This window comes from Bos grunniens, chromosome 8 (assembly GCF_055505025.1).
Source record: "Bos grunniens cultivar Pamir isolate PY7600 chromosome 8, Bosgru_T2T1.0, whole genome shotgun sequence".
Taxonomy (NCBI): domain Eukaryota; kingdom Metazoa; phylum Chordata; class Mammalia; order Artiodactyla; family Bovidae; genus Bos; species Bos grunniens.
The window spans coordinates 37,962,427-37,981,275 of NC_141172.1; the positions used below are offsets into that span (position 1 = coordinate 37,962,427).

General features: G+C 38.4%; 2 protein-coding genes and 1 pseudogene across 7 annotated transcripts in view; 1 reads left to right on the plus strand and 2 right to left on the minus strand.

Annotated features, from left to right (window-relative positions):
• The window catches only part of CD274 (CD274 molecule), a 108,778-nt gene extending 107,288 nt beyond the window's left edge, over positions 1 to 1,490 (minus strand). For 2 of the 6 annotated variants that reach the window (XM_086415237.1, XM_086415234.1), the window contains exon 1: positions 1,170 to 1,467. In XM_086415237.1, the coding sequence (XP_086271363.1) occupies positions 1,170 to 1,224 (55 nt within the window). In that variant the 5' untranslated portion in view covers positions 1,225 to 1,467. Of the gene's footprint in view, positions 1 to 1,169 lie in introns of all 6 variants that reach the window. The other 4 variants (XM_086415242.1, XM_086415238.1, XM_086415245.1 and 1 more) reach the window with 4 other exon arrangements.
• Positions 1,491 to 1,571: 81 nt separating this feature from the next.
• On the plus strand, positions 1,572 to 12,707 carry LOC147366935 (insulin-like peptide INSL6). The gene is given in 3 exon segments (XM_086415246.1): positions 1,572 to 1,875; positions 12,303 to 12,620; positions 12,623 to 12,707. Coding segments are annotated over 3 exon segments (630 nt in total). The 5' UTR covers positions 1,572 to 1,601; the 3' UTR covers positions 12,661 to 12,707.
• A 3,778-nt stretch (positions 12,708 to 16,485) lies between these two features.
• Positions 16,486 to 17,727, minus strand: LOC147366936 (26S proteasome regulatory subunit 10B pseudogene; annotated as a pseudogene).
• Positions 17,728 to 18,849: the final 1,122 nt, after the last annotated feature.

Sequence of the window (18,849 nt, forward strand, 5' to 3'; positions counted from 1 at the left end):
CATTAAGCCAGAAGGAAAAACACCAATACAGTATACTAACGCATATATATGGAATTTAGAAAGATGGTAACGATAACCCTGTATACGAGACAGCAAAAGAGACACTGATGTATAGAACAGCTGAGGCTTTAGTATACTGAAGTTAACTATTCCTGAGACGGCCCCTGACTGCCCCCTTGTGGCTATTGGGACACCTTCAGCGCCAACACAGTCTAAAAAAATTTCATTTAAAATGACAAGGCAACCTATATGGATTGCGCTGTACTTCCCTGCCCCTTCCCTCTTGATGTAGCAGAATACTATTTTTCTTAGAGGACAAATCCTCTACAAATTTCTGTCACACTCTCGACTAAAATTGTAGTCAGATCGATTTGAGTTGGTAATGGACATGGAAATCTGGCGTGCTGCGGTCCAAGGGGTCGCAGTCGGACACGACTGAGTGACTGAACTGAACTGAACTGAGACCTAAAGGGAGCACGCTCATGCCCTGTCATGCATCATCAATTTCTCCCAACAGGAAAAGACAATTGCCTACATCTCCAAGAAAACAGGGCGCTATTTAAAATACAGCAGAAAGAAGAAAACTTCTCTCTGGTCCACAGATCTCAGCCAATCAGAGATTAAGCAACACAGCCAATTAGAAGACTCCACACTTTGGACTCCCAGCTTCCCCAGTGGATCCTTTGGTTATCACATCCAGTCCCACCTTCCCCCTTTTCCCTACAAAAGCAAGTTCTTCTTCCTAGTTCTCTGAATTTGCATACGGTCCATGACAGTGCACATATGCTGAATTGCATTCCTCTGGCTATTTCTAAATAAATTCACCTTTGCTGATAAAATAACTGACTATTATTAATGTTGACACTATAATTTTGCAATGGACAATCCTTTACAATCCATGGCCAAAAGAACCTTTTATCTCAAATACTCTGTTTTGAAGATTGAGACTAAGGCCCATTTCTCCCCGTAAAAGTGGTAGGAATTTCCTCAGGGAGCTTTGCATCTGCCTTTAAAACGTACACACAAGTTTTAATATATCTTACACCCAACAATTCGTCAGGCCCTGAGGTACAATTAGAAGCAATGTCACAACCACTGCTTTCATGAAACCTGCAAACTAGGGAAAGAAGTTATCAAACAACTGCACAAATAAATGTGAGCAAACCTACCGAGATAAATACCATGAAGAAAAGGAAAGGTTTCTTGAAGGAGGCGACGTCCCATTAGCAAGCAGGCAAAAGAGGCGGGAAATCCATTTCACTAGAGGGAGGCTTTATCCGTTAGTCACGGCCCCATATTTCATTTGATAAATCTTCCTAGTGAGGGTAGAGAGAAAAACGAACCATTTTCAGAACTAACAGCTTGCCACCTGGGGCAGCCTGAGGGCCCTGGGAAATTCGGGAAGCTTAGGTAGCGCCTCCACAGCTGCCCTCGTCTTGACTCGAAGTTCTCGTGAGATCTGGAGACGAAGATCAGAAGGTGCGCACCTCGCCTTGAAGTTCTCGCGAGGTCCGCACGCGAAGACCAGAAGACTGTGCACGTGCACAGTCGTGCAGGACGGCAGTTAGAGCGCGCGGCGGATCTGGCTTGGGGACCCAGGGATGCCGCGGTTCCTCTATCTGTGTCTCGGGCTCCTGCTGGTTCGAGTCTCCCGTGAGCTGAACGACATTAGCAGAGCCAGGAGATTGTGCGGCCGGCATCTACTGCATGAGATAGTAAAACTCTGTGGCGATGTTAACTGGAGCCACGTTGAGAAGGAAAAGCCTTTCACACAGCTGCTTTCCCAGGCCTCAGAAAAGGTTGAAAGCTTCATTCCTGACCGGTCAGAAAGCTCCCAAACCACTTTTCCGGTCTGGAGGAGAGCAACAAACCCAGGTGAAAATCTAAACCAAAGGCATGTTTGTTCATCTTTGTACATTTCTTATTCTCGAATTCGCTCTGCCAGCCATTTAACTTCAGGAAGTGCAATTTGTGCCTAATATACATACACACGGAGAATGCAATGGCACCCCACTCCAGTACTCTTGCCTGGAAAATCCCATGGACGGAGGAGCCTGGTGGGCTGCAGTCCATGGGGTCGCGAAGAGTTGGACACAACTGAGCGACTTCACTTTCACTTTTCACTTTCATGTATTGGAGAAGGAAATGGCAACCCACTCCAGTGTTCTTGCCTGGAGAATCCTAGGGACGGGGGAGCCTGGTGGGCTGCCGTCTATGGGGTCGCACAGAGTCGGACACAACTGAAGCGACTTAGCAGCAGCAGCATACATTACACAATCTCTGTGAAGCTTTTTTTTTTTTTTTAATTTAACTTCAGGGAAAGAAATGCGCAAATGTAAAGTCTACAAAGTTGTATAAGTTTCCCAACTTTCCCTTCTTGCCGTGCCCTTGTCACCTGGCAAACTCTATTTTGTCCTTTAACGCCTAATTATAGGTATCACCTTCCCTGGGAACTTGTGGCTCAAACGGTAAAGAATCTCCTGCCGTGCAGGAACCACAGGTTCAATCCCTGAGTGGGGAAGATCCCCTGGAGAAGGGAGTGGCAACCCACTCCAATATTCTTGGCTGGAGAATTCCATGGACAGAGGAGCCTAGTGGGCTACAGTCCATGAGGTTGCAAAGAGTCAGATACGACTGAAGCTACTTGGCACACACACACAGGAATGTATGTTTTATATGAAATGCCCAGCAGAGGGCCAAGCATAGAGTATATGCTTAAGGTATATTGAATTTATACAAAATGCTTTTAAGCAGTCTTTAGGAAGAACATGGAGAAGGCAATGGCACCCCACTCCAGTACTCTTGCCTGGAAAATCCCATGGATGGAGGAGTCTGGTAGGCTGCAGTCCATGGGGTCGCTAAGAGTCGGACACGACTTCACTTTCACTTTCTGTTTTTACATTTTGTGGCTAATGCATTTTAGTCCCAATACATTTGCTGTTTTAAAAGAAAGTGCTCTTTATTTGTAAACAGTTGCCTAGAGTGTATAGTTTAAGTCACTGCCTTTTACAACAATTCAGTTGTTCTAATTTGGGCAAATTTTGTGAAAGTCAAGATTCTGAAATTAAAGGAAGGAGTAGACTATCATATCAAAAGAGAGACCCTAACATAGATGAGTAAAACAAACTAAAACATTGCCTAGCACTTTGTGAGCACTTACTCTTTTTTATTGTTTTGAAGTATAGTTGGTTTACAATATTAGTCTCTGTTGTACAACTGCTAATTCAAAATTTCTATAGATTATATTACATTTAAAGTTATAAAATATTAGCTGTATTCTGTATTCTTTTTTAATGAATGAATAAAACCTATAAATTATTGATGCTAGGGGAATAAAAACTTTTTTACTGAAGTATAAGTTGATTTACAACATTGTATTAGTTTCAGATGTACAGCAAAGTGACTCTGAGTCCATCCATGTTGCTGCAGATGACATCATTTCATTCTTTTTTATGGATGAGTAATATTCCATTGCATATATATATATATATATATATACACACACACACACACACACCACATCTTCTTTACCCATTTGTCTCTCAGTGGACACTTAAGTTGCTTGCATGTAAATAATGCTGCTATGAGCATTGGAGTGCATGTATATTTTCAAATTAGATTTTATTTTTTCCAGATATATACCCAGGAGTTGGATTGTTGGAACATATGGTAATTCTATTTTTAATTTTTTAAGGACCCTCTATACTGTTCTTCATAGTGGTTGCACCAACTTATATTCCTACCAACAGCATAGAAAGATTCCCTTTTCTCCACACCCTCTCCAGCATTTATTATTTGTAGACTTTTTGATGATTGACATTATGTGAGGTGATAGCTCATTGTAGTTTTGATTTCCATTTCTCTATTAGTGATGTTGAGCACATTTTCATATGCCCATTGGCCATCTGTGTATCTTCTTTGGAGAAATATTTATTTAGTTCTGCCCAATTTTTTTATTATTTTTTTAATTGAGCTATATGAGCTGTTTGTGTAATTTGGAAATTAAGTCCTTGTTGGTTGCATTATTTGAAAATATTTTCTCCCATTCTGTAGGTTGTCTTTTCATTTTGTTTATGGTTTCCTTTGCTCTGCAAAAGCTTATAAGTTCAATTAGAGCTCCTTTGCTTATTTTTGGTGTTATTTCTATTGCTTTGGGAGACTGACCTAAGAAACCATTGGTATGATTTATGTCAGAATGTTTTGCCTATTGTCTCTACAAGTTTTATGGTGTTATGTCTTATATTTAAGTCTTTAAGCCATTTTTAGTTTATTTTTGTGTATAGTGTAAGAGAGTGTTACCTTCATTGATTTACATGGGGCTATCCAGTCTGCCAACACCACTTCCTGAAGAGACTATCTTTTCTCTGCTGTATATTCTTGTCTCCCCTGTTGAAGATCAGTTGACCATTGGTGTTGGGTTTATTTCTGGTCTCTCTATTCTGTTCTGTTGATCCATAAGTCTGTTTTTTATGTCAGTACCACACTTTTTTGATAGCTATAGCTTTGTAGTATTGTCTGATGTCTGGAAGGGTTATGCCTTCAGCTTTGTTTTTTTTCCTTTAGGATTGCTTTGTCTATTCTGGGTCTTTTGTGATTCCATATAAATTTTAGGACTATTTGTCTAGTTCTGTTAAAAATGTCATGGGTCATTTGGTAGGAATTGCATTAAATCTGTAGATTTCTTCAAACCCAAGAGCACAGCCTATCTTCTTATTGCTTTGAATCATCTTCAGTTTCCTTTATTAACGTTTTATAATTCTGAGGTTATAGGTCTTTCACCTCCTTGGTTAGGTTTATTCCTAGGTATTTTTTAAATGTGATTTTAAAAGGGATTTTTTTTAACCTTCTGATAGTTCATTGTTAGTGTAAAGAAATGCAACAGATTTCTGTATATTAATATTGTAACCTGCTACCTTGCTGAATTTATCAGTTCTAGTAGTTTTTGTGTGGAGTCTTTAGGGTTTCTATGTAGAGTATCATGTAAAGACAGAAACAATAGAAAACATCAGACTGAATCTTGATCATTTTCTATCATCAAAACCACCTACATATAAATTCATTTTATCCTGTTCTTGTAATGAAGGAATTATCTCTCACCAAACTCTCAGTTGTACTTCAGTTTAGCTGATATTCACACTTTAATGTGTATATGAATCACCTCAGGAATGCTATTAATATACAGATTCTGATTCAGTAGGTCTGGGGTGGAGCCTGAGTTTACTTTTTACAAGCTCCCAGGTAATGCCGATTCCGTTAGTTGAATAATGCTTTCTGAGTAACAAGGGACTAGTTCAGTTTTCTGTTTCTTCTTTCTTCTTTCCTCTCACAAGTGCAAGGTGAACTTCCCCTTTTACTTCATGCTTGGTGGGCGTTCCTCTCACATCAAATGCTGTGCTCTCGTTACCTATACCATAGTCAAAATTTTACCTTCAGACATCCAAGCTTGAGTTTGTGATTAAGAATGAGTTTGGAATCCTTTTTCTTGACCAAGCAATAATAAGTCCTTGGTGACCCAGTGGCTAAGACTCCATGCTCCCAGTGCAGGGGGCCTGGGTTCGAACCCTGGTCAGGGAACTAGACCCCACATGCCACAACTAAGACCTGGCACGGCCAAATAAATAAAATATTTTAAAATCAACTTTAAAACTTGTAGCTGGTTAATCACTCCTTTATTTCATGTGTTATTCACAATACCCCAAAGGAGTAAATGTCATTAATTCAGTGAGGAGAGATCTGCAATGAAAGAAGATTTGTAGGAAATGGAAATATATCTGATCATATTTCAGGATTGTCATACACATTAAACATGTTACTATGGGGACTATATAAAGGACAGTTTGTAAAAGTGGAAATATGTGGCAATGAAACCATGGTTTTTTTAAAGTATATGGAAGAAGAAAATGAATTTAGGTTATCAATATGAATTTGTATTAGATTTTAAAGAATTCTTAATCTGTAAGGAAAGATAGACTGTAATCTATTAATTTCCAGTGACTAATTTATTAATAGAAGTTGAAGAGAGGCATGTATTTCCAAAAGAGAATTCCAACATAGAATATATAATTATGTCATTTCTTTTGCATGTGAATGTTGCTGAAAAGTTGATTACTTTTTATTTAGTTTATACAAGCAGAATATATTTCTATGTTAGGCCAAATCAATTATCAATAATTTTAATCTTCTGATAATTTCTTTGAGTCTGACACAGGAAATGACAGTTTGGTACACTGATATTCAAAAATGCCTTCTTCAGAGCTACTCAGACATAAGTTGAATTTCAGATTGTGCACTTCTTGTTAATGAATTCCGAATGTATGGACCATTTTGCCACAACCTATTTCAGAGTGTGGCAGCGTGAAACTAATGTCATATTTCTAAATTCTGAGTATGGTGCTGCCTAACTCTTAGTGCTAGGTGAAATGATTGAAGTTTCATTACCAGTATTTCATAATCCATACCCCTATTCCAGTTAGATAGGCTGTAGTCCCTTATTCCTGGTCTTCATCCATCTGTTCTTGTTTTTTACTAGTATATGAGAATTCCTATGTTCTTATATCCATGCCAAGAATTAAAATTACATAATTTTTAACATTTTCCAGTGTGATAGACATGAAATAAAATCTCATTTAACTTGTTCTGGATTTGAGTACCTCATCATATGCATATTAGCCTTTGGGGTTCCTTTTTTTTTTTGAAAACTTCCTATTTTTCAGAAATTTTATTTCTATATTTTGCCCACTTTTGTCAAAGTTGTCATCTTCCAGTTAATTTGTAAGACTCATTCAAAATCTAGATACAGTAATAGTTATAGGTTTTAGATATTGCAAATATGTCATCCTATTCTGCCATCTATCTACTGGTGTTATTAGATAGTCTTAATTTTTATGCCATTAGACAATAAGTGTTTCACCTTATTGTTCGTCCTTTTGAATGTTTTGGAGGTCCTTTTTTGTTTCTCTATTTGTTTTATAGTTTTACTTTTCTTGTTAGGTCCTTAATTCTTCTGGGGCCCATTTTTGGTTCTGTTCTGGCTAGGAATACTGTCTTTTCTCAAAGTCTTACTTTTCTGTACATGAGGAAGTATTTTTCTGAATACCATCTACTGAACAGTCATTTTTTCCCCACTGACTGTAGAGCCACTTTTATTGTTTATTAAGTTTGTCTGAGATTCTTATTTAACTGGTCTTTTTGTTTGGCTTTGTATTATTACTACACTGTTTCAGCCAACTTTTTCACTCTCCTCTTTCACCTGCATCAAAAGACTCTTTAGTTCCTCTTTGGTTTCTGTCACTAGGGTGGTATGATCTGCATATCTGAGGTTATTGATATTACTCCCGGCAATCTTGATTCCAGCTTGTGATTCATCCAGTCTGGCATTTCACATGATGTACTCTACATACAAGTTAATAAGAAAGGTGACAGTATATAGCCTTGACATACTCCTTTCTCAATTTTGGACCAGTGTGTTGTTCCATGTCCAGTTCTAACTGTTGTTTCTTGACCTGCATATAGGATTTTCAGGAGACAGAAAAGGTGGTCTGGCATTCCCATCTCTTTAAGACTTTTCCACAGTTTGTTGTGATCCACACAGTCAAAGGCTTTAGCATAGTCAGTGAGGCAGAAGTAGATGCTATTCTGGAATTCTCTTGCTTTTTCTGTGATCCAGTGGATATTGGCAATTTGATCTCTGGTTCCTCTCACTTTTGTAAATCCAGCTTGTACATCTGGAAGTTCTCAGTTCATGTACTGCTGAAACCTAACTTGAAGGATTTTGAGCATTAACTTGCTAGCATATGAAATGAGTATAGTTGTGCAGTAGTTTGAGCATTCTTTGGCATTGCCTTTCTTTGGGATTGGAATGAAAACTGACCTTTTCAGTCCTGTGACCACTGCTGAGTTTTCAAATTTGCTGGCATATTGAGTGCAACACTTTAACAGCATCATCTTTTAGATTTGAAATAGCTCAGCTGGAATTCTGTCACCTCCACTAACTTTGTTAGTAGTAATGCTTCCTAAGGCCCACTTGAGTTCACACTCCAGGATGTCTGACTCCAGGTGAGTGATCACACCATCATGGTTATCCAGGTCATTAAGACCTTTTTTATGCATTTCTTGCCATCTCTTCTTAATCTCGCCTGCTTCTGTTAGGTCCTTACCATTTCTGTCCTTTATTCCCATCTTTACATGAAATGTTCCCTGATATCTCTAATTTTCTTCAAGAGATCTCTAGTCTTTCCCATTCTTCTGTTTTCCTCTATTTCTTTGCATTGTTGACTAAGAAGTCTTTCTTACCTCTCCCTGCTATTCTTTGGAACTCTGCATTCAGTTGGGTATATCTTTCCCTTTCTCCTTTCCTTTTCACTTCTCATCTTTTCCCAGATATTTGTAAGGCCTTCTCAGACAACCACTTTGCCTTCTTGCATTTCTTTTTCTTGGGGATGGTTTTGGCCTGTACAATGTTATGAAGCTCCATCCATAGTTCTTCAAGCATGCTGTCTATCAGATCTAATCCCTTGAATCTATTTGTCGCTTCTACTGTATAATCATAAGAGATTTGATTTAGGTTGTACCTGAATGGCCTAGTGGTTTTTCTTACTTCCTTCAAGTCTGAATTTTGCAATTCAGCTCATGATCTGAGCCACAGTCAGCTCTAGGTCTTGTTTTTGCTGACTGTGTAGTGCTTCTCCATCTTCAGCTGCAAAGAATATAATCAATCCAATTTCGGTACTGACCATCTGGTGATGTCCATGTGTAGAGTCCTCTTTTATGTTGTTGGAAGAGGATGTTTGCAATGGCCAGTGCATTCTCTTGGCAAAACTCTGTTAGCCTTTGCCCTGCTTCATTTTGTACTCCCAAGGCCAAATTTGCCTGCTACTCCAGGTATCTCTTGACTTCCTACTTTTGCATCCCAGTGTCCTATTATGAAAGGACATCTTTTTAGGTGTGAATTCTAGAAGGTCTTGTAGGTTTTCATAGAACTGGTTGACTTCAGCTTCTTCAGCAATTGGTTGGGGCATAGACTTGGATGACTGGGATGTTGAGTGGTTTGCCTTGGAAACCAACTGAGATCATTCTGTTGTTTTTGAGATTGCAGCCAAGTACTGCATTTCAGACTCTTTTGTTCACTATGAGAGCTCCATTTCTTCTGAGGGATTCTTGCCCACAGTAGTAGATGTAATAGTTATCTGAATTAAATTCGTCCAGTCCAGTCCATTTTAACTGATTCCCAAAATGTCGATGTTCACTCTTGCCATTTCCTGTTTGACCACATCCAATTTACCTTGATTCATGGACCTAACATCCCAGGTTCCTATGCAATATTGTTCTTTACAGTATCAGACTTTACTTTCACCATCAGACACATCCACAACTAGGTGTTGTTTCCATTTTGGCTCAGCCTTTTCATTCTTTCTGGAGTTATTTCTCCTCTCTTCTCCAGTAGCATATTGGACATTTGGGGCGGTGGGGGGTGGGGTGGGGTGGGGTTCATCCTTCAGTTTCATATCTTTTTGCCTTTTCATACTGTTCATGGGGTTCTCAATGCAAGAATACTGGTTTCCCATTCCCTTCTCCAATGGACTACATTTTGTCAGAACTCTCTACCTTGACCTGTCCGTCTTAGATGGCCCTGCACAGCACGGCTCATAGTTTCATTGAGTTAGACAAGGCTGTGATCCATTTTATCATTTTGGCTAGTTTTCTGTGATTGTGGTTTTCATTCTGGTGGCTGTGGAACTGAAGTTCTTGTTTCATCTGTCTGCCCTCTCATGGATGAATCTAAGAGGCTTGTGCAAACTTTCTGATGGGAGGGACTGCTGTGGGGAAAATTGGGTCTTGCTCTGGTGGGCAGGGCCATCTTCAATAAATCTTTAGTCCAATTTTCTGCTGATTGGTGGGGCTATGCTCCCTCCTTGTAGTTTGGCCTGAAGCTCCCAGTCCTGGAGTCTGCAGGCTCTATGGTAGGGCTATAGGCTCTATAGTAGGGCTAATGGTGACCTGCTGCAATAGGACTTATGAGCATGCTGTGCCTCCCAGGACTACTGCTGCCAGTGGCCCCTGGCCCTGCAGAAGGCCACTGTCGACCCATGTCTCCACCAGAGACTCCCAAACATTCACAGGCAAGTCCTGCTCATGTCTCTTGTGGAGCCACTGCTCCTTTCTCCTGGGTCCTGGTGCACACAAGGTTTTTTTGTGCCCTCCAAGAGTCTCTGTTTCCCCAGTTTAGTCAAAGTTCTATAATCAAATCCCACAGACCTTAAAAGTCAGATTTGCTAGGATTCTCAGTCCCTTTGCCAGATCCCCAGGTTGGGAAGTCTGATGTGGGGCCTAGAACCTTGGCATCAGTGTGAGAACTTCTTTGGTACAGTTGTTCTCCAGTTTGTGGGTCACCCACCTGGAGGTTCTATGGTAGGGCTAATGGTGACCTCCTCCAGGAGGACTTAGGTCACACACTGTGCCTCCCAGGACTGCTGCTGCCAGTGCCCGTCCCTGCAGCTGGCCATTGCTGACCCACGCCTTTGCAGGAGACCTTCAAACCCACACAGGCAGCTCTGGCTCAGTCTCTTGTGGGGGTCATTGCTCCTTTCCCCTCTTTTCTATTTATACTTAACTCTCTTTGTGATCTGATCCAGTCTTATGGCTCAAAAAATTATCTATATACCTGACTCATAAATTTCTTCAAGCAAAATTTTTTCTTCCATTCTGATTAATCCCATGGGATTTTCCAGGCAAGAGTACTGGAGTGGGTTGCCATTTCCTTCTACAGGGGATCTTCCCAACCCAGGAATAGAACCCAGGTCTCCTGCATTGCAGGCAGATGCTTTACCATCTGAGCCACCAGGGAAACCCAGTTTCAACAAGAGGAAATCTTATTGAGCAAACTTATTTTTCACAGGGCATGGATTGTGGGCTACTGTGGTAGATGGTTTCTTTGGGGTCAGTTGCCAACCTCCTGTCTGTTTCTTTGGGGTCAGGTGCCAACCTCCTGTCTTTGAACTGCAGATTTAGGATGCAGTCACATGGTTCAGAACATGACTCAACAGAAGTGGCTAGAGGCAATATATCCCTCAAAAGGAACTGTAGATGGGCAAGGGCAATGATGGAAATTCAACAAGCCTCCAATTAATTACCTTCTGGTGTTATTTTAATTTCTTATAAGTAATACTGAGTAAGAGCAGTGTAACATTAACAATTCACTGAGCATATCACACTTCTCCATTTCTTTATATTTCAACAGAATGGCTTCTACTAATCACTTAGTTATAAAATATGCATAAAAAAACAAGTAACTCAATTACAAATGGGCAAAAATTTGAATATATATTTCTACAAGGAGGATATACAATAAGGACACGAAAAATGCTCAACATCATTAGTTGCAAGGTCATTACAAATCAAAATGATAATGGGATTCCACTTCACATCCATTAGGATGGCTACCATCAAAAAATGGAAAACATAAAATGTTGGCCAAGATGTATAGCAATTGGAAGCCTAGTATATCAGTGGTGGGATTGTAAAATGGTGTAGCCACTGTGGAAAACTGGCAGTTCCTAAAAAAAGGTAAACAAATTTACCATACAATCCAGCAGTTCTACTCCTAGGTATATACCCAAGAGAACTGAAAATGTGTTCACACAAAAACATGTATGTGGATGTTCTGAGCAGTGTTATTCTTAATAGTTAAAAAGTAGAAAGAACCCACATATTTATCAACTGGGTAAATAAAATGTGATATATCCATACAATGGAAAATTATTCAGCCATAAAAAGAATAAAGTACTGGCAGACATGCTGCAACATGATTGAACCTCGAAAATATGCTCAGTGAAAAAAACCAGACACAAATGACCATATATGGTTATGTTTTAGGCAGATCTGTAGAAATATAAAGTAGATTAGTAGGTACCAGGGGCTGAAAGAAGAGGAAAATGGGAGTGACTCCTAATCGGGGGAGGTTTCTTTTGGGGATGATAGAAATGTTCTGGAATCAGGTAGTGGTGATGTTTGTGCAACCTTGTGAATATACTAATTGTATATTTTAAAATGCTTAATTTTATGGCATATGAATTATAGCTCAAAAAATGTTTTCTGAATAAAAGTGTACAAAGGTTTCTAGGCCTTTTTATAGGAAAACATTACAACTGTTTTACTTAAACATATACATTGCTTTTGAGTAACCATTTTACTAGTTAAAATGTGATTACTTGTGTTTCAGAATTAGCTGGCTTTAGTGTTACAGCATTATGATTAAATTTTCAGCTAAGATTTTAATAAAGGATTTATTTCTTGTCTCTCAACAGTCCCTACTTCTGCCTCTCAGGAAGAAGCAATAAACAATATGAAGATGCAGTCACTGCCTGAGTATCAGTATAAAAAGGCCAACTTGCCTTTTAAGACAAGACAAGAGGAATCTTCCTCATCACAAGATATCAGTCCATATATTCATGAGATTATAGAATTTCAGAAGAAAAATACAAACAAAATCAAAACCTTAAGCAATTTGTTTTGGGGGAACCATCCCCAAAGAAAACGCAGAGGATACTCAGAAAAATGTTGTCAGAAGGGATGTACAAAAGAAGAACTTATTATTGCATGCCTTCCATATATTGATTATGAAAACTTAAGGAAGCATCAGCAGTTGTGACTGAGATATACTAACCATCATGAGACTTACACTAACTTAATAAAAAGCTTAATATATTTTACTTATTATTTTTTTGGTGATTGTCCTTGTAGTTTCTCTGCTGTGACCAACATCTAGATGTATTTGTAAGCACTTAGCAATACTTTGTGGTGGTAATACGACTTAGTATTTTCTTTGGTGCTCTGTTTTTCATATATTTTTATATTTGAAGATATTACTGGAGGTGGCATGATCTATGCCGACATCTAACGATTACCTGTTTATTCTTATTTATGGTTGTGAAACTCTCTTAAGTAGCATTTAAATGGATTATGGAGTGTTCTGCATTCCATGTGTATGATATACTGACTGGTGCCCATTACTATTAGGCTCACTCTAGTATGCCAGTTGGAGAAGGCAATGGCACCCCACTCCAGTACTCTTGCCTGGAAAATCCCATGGACGGAGGAGCCTGGTGCGCTGGAGTCCATGGGGTCGCAAAGAGTTGGACACGACTGAGTGACCTCACTTTCACTTTTCACTTTCATGCATTGGAGAAGGAAATGGCAACCCACTCCAGTGTTCTTGCCTGGAGAATCCCAGGGACGGGAGCCTGGTGGGCTGCTTTCTATGGGGTCACACAGAATTGGACACGATTGAAGCGATGCAGCAGCAGCAGCAGTATGCCAGTACATCTGTCCTACTGACTTAAATTAGCTAACCAACTACCCGTAGTAGCTCTTACACATTTTTAGTAGGTACAGTTTTAATTCTTTGTATAGTAACTGGTAAGTCTTTTCACAGTTTCTATTGAGGACATAGTTCAGTGACTTTCTTGAGGTTGTAATCTCTCTCCGAGATCCCCTGTCTTTGCTTTGAAGGTACTGATACAATGTGAAGTCTTTTTTTTTTTTTTAATTTTTAAAAGAAAATCCATCCTGAACCCTCCTCCCTCCTCCCTCCCCATACCATCCCTCTGGGTCGTCCCAGTGCACCAGTCCCAAGCATCCAGCATCGTGCATTGAACCTGGACTGGCATCTCGTTTCATACATGACATTTCACATGTTTCAATGCCATTCTCCCAAATCTTAGCACCCTCTCCCTCTCCCACAGAGTCCATAAGCCTGTTCTATACATCAGTGTCTCTTTTGCTGTCTCATATACAGGGTTATCGTTACCATCTTTCTAAATTCCATATATATGCGTTAGTATACTGTATTGGTGTTTGTCCTTCTGGCTTACTTCACTCTGTATAATAGGCTCCAGTTTCATCCACCTCATTAGAACTGATTCAAATGTATTCTTTTTAATGGCTGAGTAATACTCCATTGTGTATATGTACCACAGCTTTCTTATCCATTCATCTGCTGATGGACATCTAGGTTGTTTCCATGTCCTGGCTATTATAAACAGTGCTGCAATGAACATTGGGGTACACGTGTCTCTTTCCCTTCTGGTTTCCTCAGTGTGTATGCCCAGCAGTGGGATTGCTGGATCATAAGGCAGTTCTATTTCCAGTTTTTTAAGGAATCTCCACACTGTTCTCCATAGTGGCTGTACTAGTTTGCATTCCCACCAACAGTGTAAGAGGGTTCCCTTTTCTCCACACCCTCTCCAGCATTTATTATTTGTAGACTTTTGGATCGCAGCCATAATGTGAAGTCTTATTCAGGCTTGGTCAGAATAGAGTGCAGTGTCGGCATCACCTGGGAATGTGTTAGAAATGCAGTTCTAAGGTCCTCTCCCAGACCTACTGAATTAGAACTCTGGGTATGGGGCTCATTGGTCTGCATTTTTACAGGCCTTCTGAGTCATTCTTAAGTAGGTTAAAGGTTGACAATCACTGTTAATATTCACAGTATGAATATTGTAGAAATTCTGTTTATGTGCTTGCATATCTTAACTCAATATAGGTACTATAGCACTAAGTTTTTGGTATGTTTTTCCACTTTATGTCCACATGGGAAAATCTTTTAATGCTACAAATTAGAGCAAAGCTTATACAAAGAATCCAAAGTGAAATTCCTATTTTCTGCCATTAATTAGTGGGTAAGTATAATTTGGAATATTTTTCTAGTTTCTTTCCCAAATATGCACTGTAATGTTCTTTTCAATTAAAATTTTAAATTCCTACTTGGCTCTGTTATTTTTTAGAACCAAAGCTCTTTTCCACGTGTATCTGTTATATTCATTTACAGTGCATTAATAGATACAATTTTTTAACCAGTTCTAGGGTACACCATTCACTTTAATTTTTAGTCACTTGTTTTGATATAAAATGATAGATTATATCATATCATGGTTGAGTGATACAGTAAGTTGGCTGGGTGTTTGATGAAACTGCTCCATTGAGAGTTGCCTTGTAAGCCAAAATACAGTGATACACTTGAACTAGTTTGAAGAAGTGTAGGTCTGTACTTGTAGTTTAAGAATAAAAATGGAGTTTTATTAGCTTCCTAACATATATATCCAAAGTGTCAATTAGAAAATTATGAGATTTACCAAGTATGTTATCTGCCTAGCTATATACTTACCTACACACTTTAGTAATTTTTATGCTAGGGTATATTTAATTAGCTTCTTAGCTTAGTGCCTGTCTGTTAATATCTGTAATTGTATTAACAATGATTCTGTTAATTTAGATAGAACACTCATATTTTCCTTATGGACTCCTTAGAGCAATCCTGAAGTAGGAAAAAAATGAATGAAAGCTGAGGTACCTTAATTTTACGCAGCCTCTTGAGGCTTCTTCATGTTGTTACTTGCTAGTTAGGGGTAGAGCTAGACCAAGATTTTAATCCTAGCATCTTGTTCAATGTTCCTGATGTCAAGATCATGAGCAGAAATTATCCATATGTTTTGTCTGGAGTTCATTTATTTGGCCCCTACTTTGTTTTGTTTGCCTCTGTGTTGGTTAATAACTGTCCTATTTCTAAACACTTGGTAAGAATGTATATTCTGCTATATGTACATGCTGCTGTTTGTGGAGTAGTTCATAAATGTCAGTTAGTTGAAGTTGGTTGATTGTGTTGTTCTCAGAGTTCTATATCTTTACTGATCTTGCTGTTTTTTCTGTCAGAGAAAAGTACTGAAATATCTATAATTTTGCACTTGTCTATTTGTTCTTTTAGCTCATTTATTTATGCTTCCTGTATTTAAAAATTACTACATGCATGTTGTATCTATCTTCTACTGAATTAATAGTTTCATTATTATGTCTCCCTCTATCACTGGTAATATTCCTGATACTAATATAGCAACTTCAGCTTTCTTATGATTAGTGTTTCCATCATATATTATTTTTTATCTTTTTATTCTTAACCTCTTTTCATCTTTATATTTAAAATTGGTTCCTTGTAAACAGCGTGTAGTTGGTTCTTGCTTTTTCATTGAGTTTGACAATATATGCCTTTTATTTGGAAGTTTAGATCATTGATTAATGTAATTATCAATATGGTATGGATTTAATTAGCCATATGGTTTGGATTTTAATCTATACTTCTGCTATTATCCTATGTGATTTCTGTTCCTTTTTCTCCTTGCATTCTGTTGGGTTGAAATCTTTTAAAATTTCATTTTATCTTGTTGGTTACTTTGCTATTTCTTAAAATTTGATACAATATGCATCTTTATTACAGATTCCTTCAAATATTTTATCACTTCACATGCAGTTTAAGACCTTGTCAACACAATACTTCCATTTACCCCTCCTGTCTTTTCTGCTATTTGTGTTTATATATTTAATTTCTATATCTGTTATAAACTATACATTTTTATTTAACTTCTGTTATAAGCTATACATTTTTACTTTATTTTCAAGTATTTTTAATTCATACAATTTTAATGAGATTATTGCTATTGCATACATTTTCAACTGATTTTTATGTTAAACCAGTGTCATGTAGCTGTCAAAACCATGTAGTCCAATTTAAGCTCAGCTGCTTAAAATTAGCCACTTCTGATTGTTTTCATAAAGTCTTTCTACACTACAAACTCATATCAGCATGAATTGTAAACATACCTGTATCAATGCATACATTTCTCAGGTCTGCTCTGTTAAAGCTCTCTGAAAGCTTCACAAGTACTTCTAAATAACCTATTTTATCATGGTACCTTCATAGATTTTCAGTATATCTAATATTGCTTATAAATATATATTTAATTTACCTGGAGACAGCAAAACAGGATTCACTGTGCTTGTTTTTAGCCATGATCATTTTAACTCTGTGCAGAGTATCATATCCATCCATTTGAGTAACTCCATTAAAGTCCTCTGAACCTATCAGGTGAAGTACTTTCACAAAGCTAATACTCACAATGACATCTGTTTTATTCATAAAAATGATGCATGGCTGATAATCTCTGGCATACTGAAACAGTTCTCTGATCAAATGAGCACTTTCACCAATGTACTTGTCTATAGCAGAGCTATATACATTTAGAAAATTGTAGTCCAGCTGGCTAACAGCTCTTGCTATTAGTGTTTTCCCTGTAACTGGCTGTTCATACAACAGCCTTTTAGCCATACTACCATTACAATGGAATAATTCTAGGTTTGTAGGAGGTAGTTCTTTCACCTCTATCAATTTGATAATCTGATAACAGCCCAGTCTCAGAAAAAAGGATTATCTGTGTCCATGAAACATGCTATAAAACAGTGGATCTTGGCAAATGTGTATTCATGTGCAAAGCAGCTCTTGTTCCTGGCTTCAGCTTACTTTTTTTAGGCTACAAGGACAACTCAAAACATATCTTGATCCATTTATAGCTTTAACAGTGAATTTTTGAATCAATATCTTAAGTACTTTACCCACAATCTTTCTACATTTGCGTGACTCGAAGTCCTTCAGATAATTTTCAGACTTCTCATTACTGATTGGTGGTGGTGGTGGTTTAGTCACTAAGTCGTGTCTGACTCTTGCGACCTCAAGGACTGTAGCCTGCCAGGTCCCTCTGTCCATGGGATTCGCCAGGCAAGAATACAGGAGTGGGTTGCCATTTCCTTCTCTAGGGGATCTTCCAGACCCAGGGATCGAACCCAGGTCTCCTGCACTGCAAGCAGTTTCTTTCCCAAGTAAGCTATGAGGGAAGCACACTGATTGGTAAGGTCTTTTACCCTTAACGGTTTAAGATAGCTATTGTCTTGTGTTCCAGCACTTTTTTGCATGTGATAGTCTTGAAGTTTATTATCTCTGTGGTCTACCATGATGAGATGCCATCACTCATAAGGAATGCCAAGAATGGCCATGGCCAATGAGGTGGGGAACAAGGTGGGATGAAGAGGGGAGCAGCACTGGAAGGTGGGGGCCAGATGATCCTGCCCATTTCAATTTTGTATTCTCCCTCACATTCATCATCTATTAGTCTTTCTTCCTTTATTGTCGTGTCAAGTTACCATGTTGTACATAACTGTGTCTGATTATCTTCCTTTATTACAAATAGCTGAGAAAAGAGAAGTGAAGGCAAACAAGAAAAGGAAACATATACTCAACTGAATGCAGAGTTCCAGAGAATAGCATGGAGAGATAAAGCCTTCTTAAGTGAACAATGCAAGGAAACAGAGGAAAATAATAGACTGGGAAAGACTAGAGATCATTTCAAGAAAACTAGGATAAGAAAGCTGTGGTACATATACACAATGGAGTATTACTCAGCCATTAAAAAGAATACATTTGAATCAGTTCTAATGAGGTGGATGAAACTGAAGCCTATTATACAGAGTGAAGTAAGCCAGAAAGAAAAACACCAATACAGTATACTAATGCATATATATGGAATTTAGAAAGATGCTAACAATAACCCTGTGTACGAGACAGCAAAAGAGACACTGATGTATAGAACAGTCTTATGGACTCTGTTGCAGAGGGAGAGGGTGGGAAGATTTGGGAGAATGGCATTGAAACATGTATAATATCATGTATGAAATGAGTTGCCAGTCCAGGTTCGATGCACGATACTGGATGCTTGGGGCTAGTGCACTGGGACGACCCAGAGGGATAGTATGGGGAGGGAGGAGGGAGGAGGGTTCAGGATGGGGAACACATATACCTGTGGCAGATTCATTTTGATATTTGGCAAAACTAATACAATTTGTAAAGTTTAAAAATAAAATAAAATTAAAAAAAAAAGAAAACTAGAGATACCAAACGAATATTTCATACAAAGATACAATAAAGGACAGAAATGGCAAGGACCTAACAGAAGCAGAAGAGATTAAGAAGAG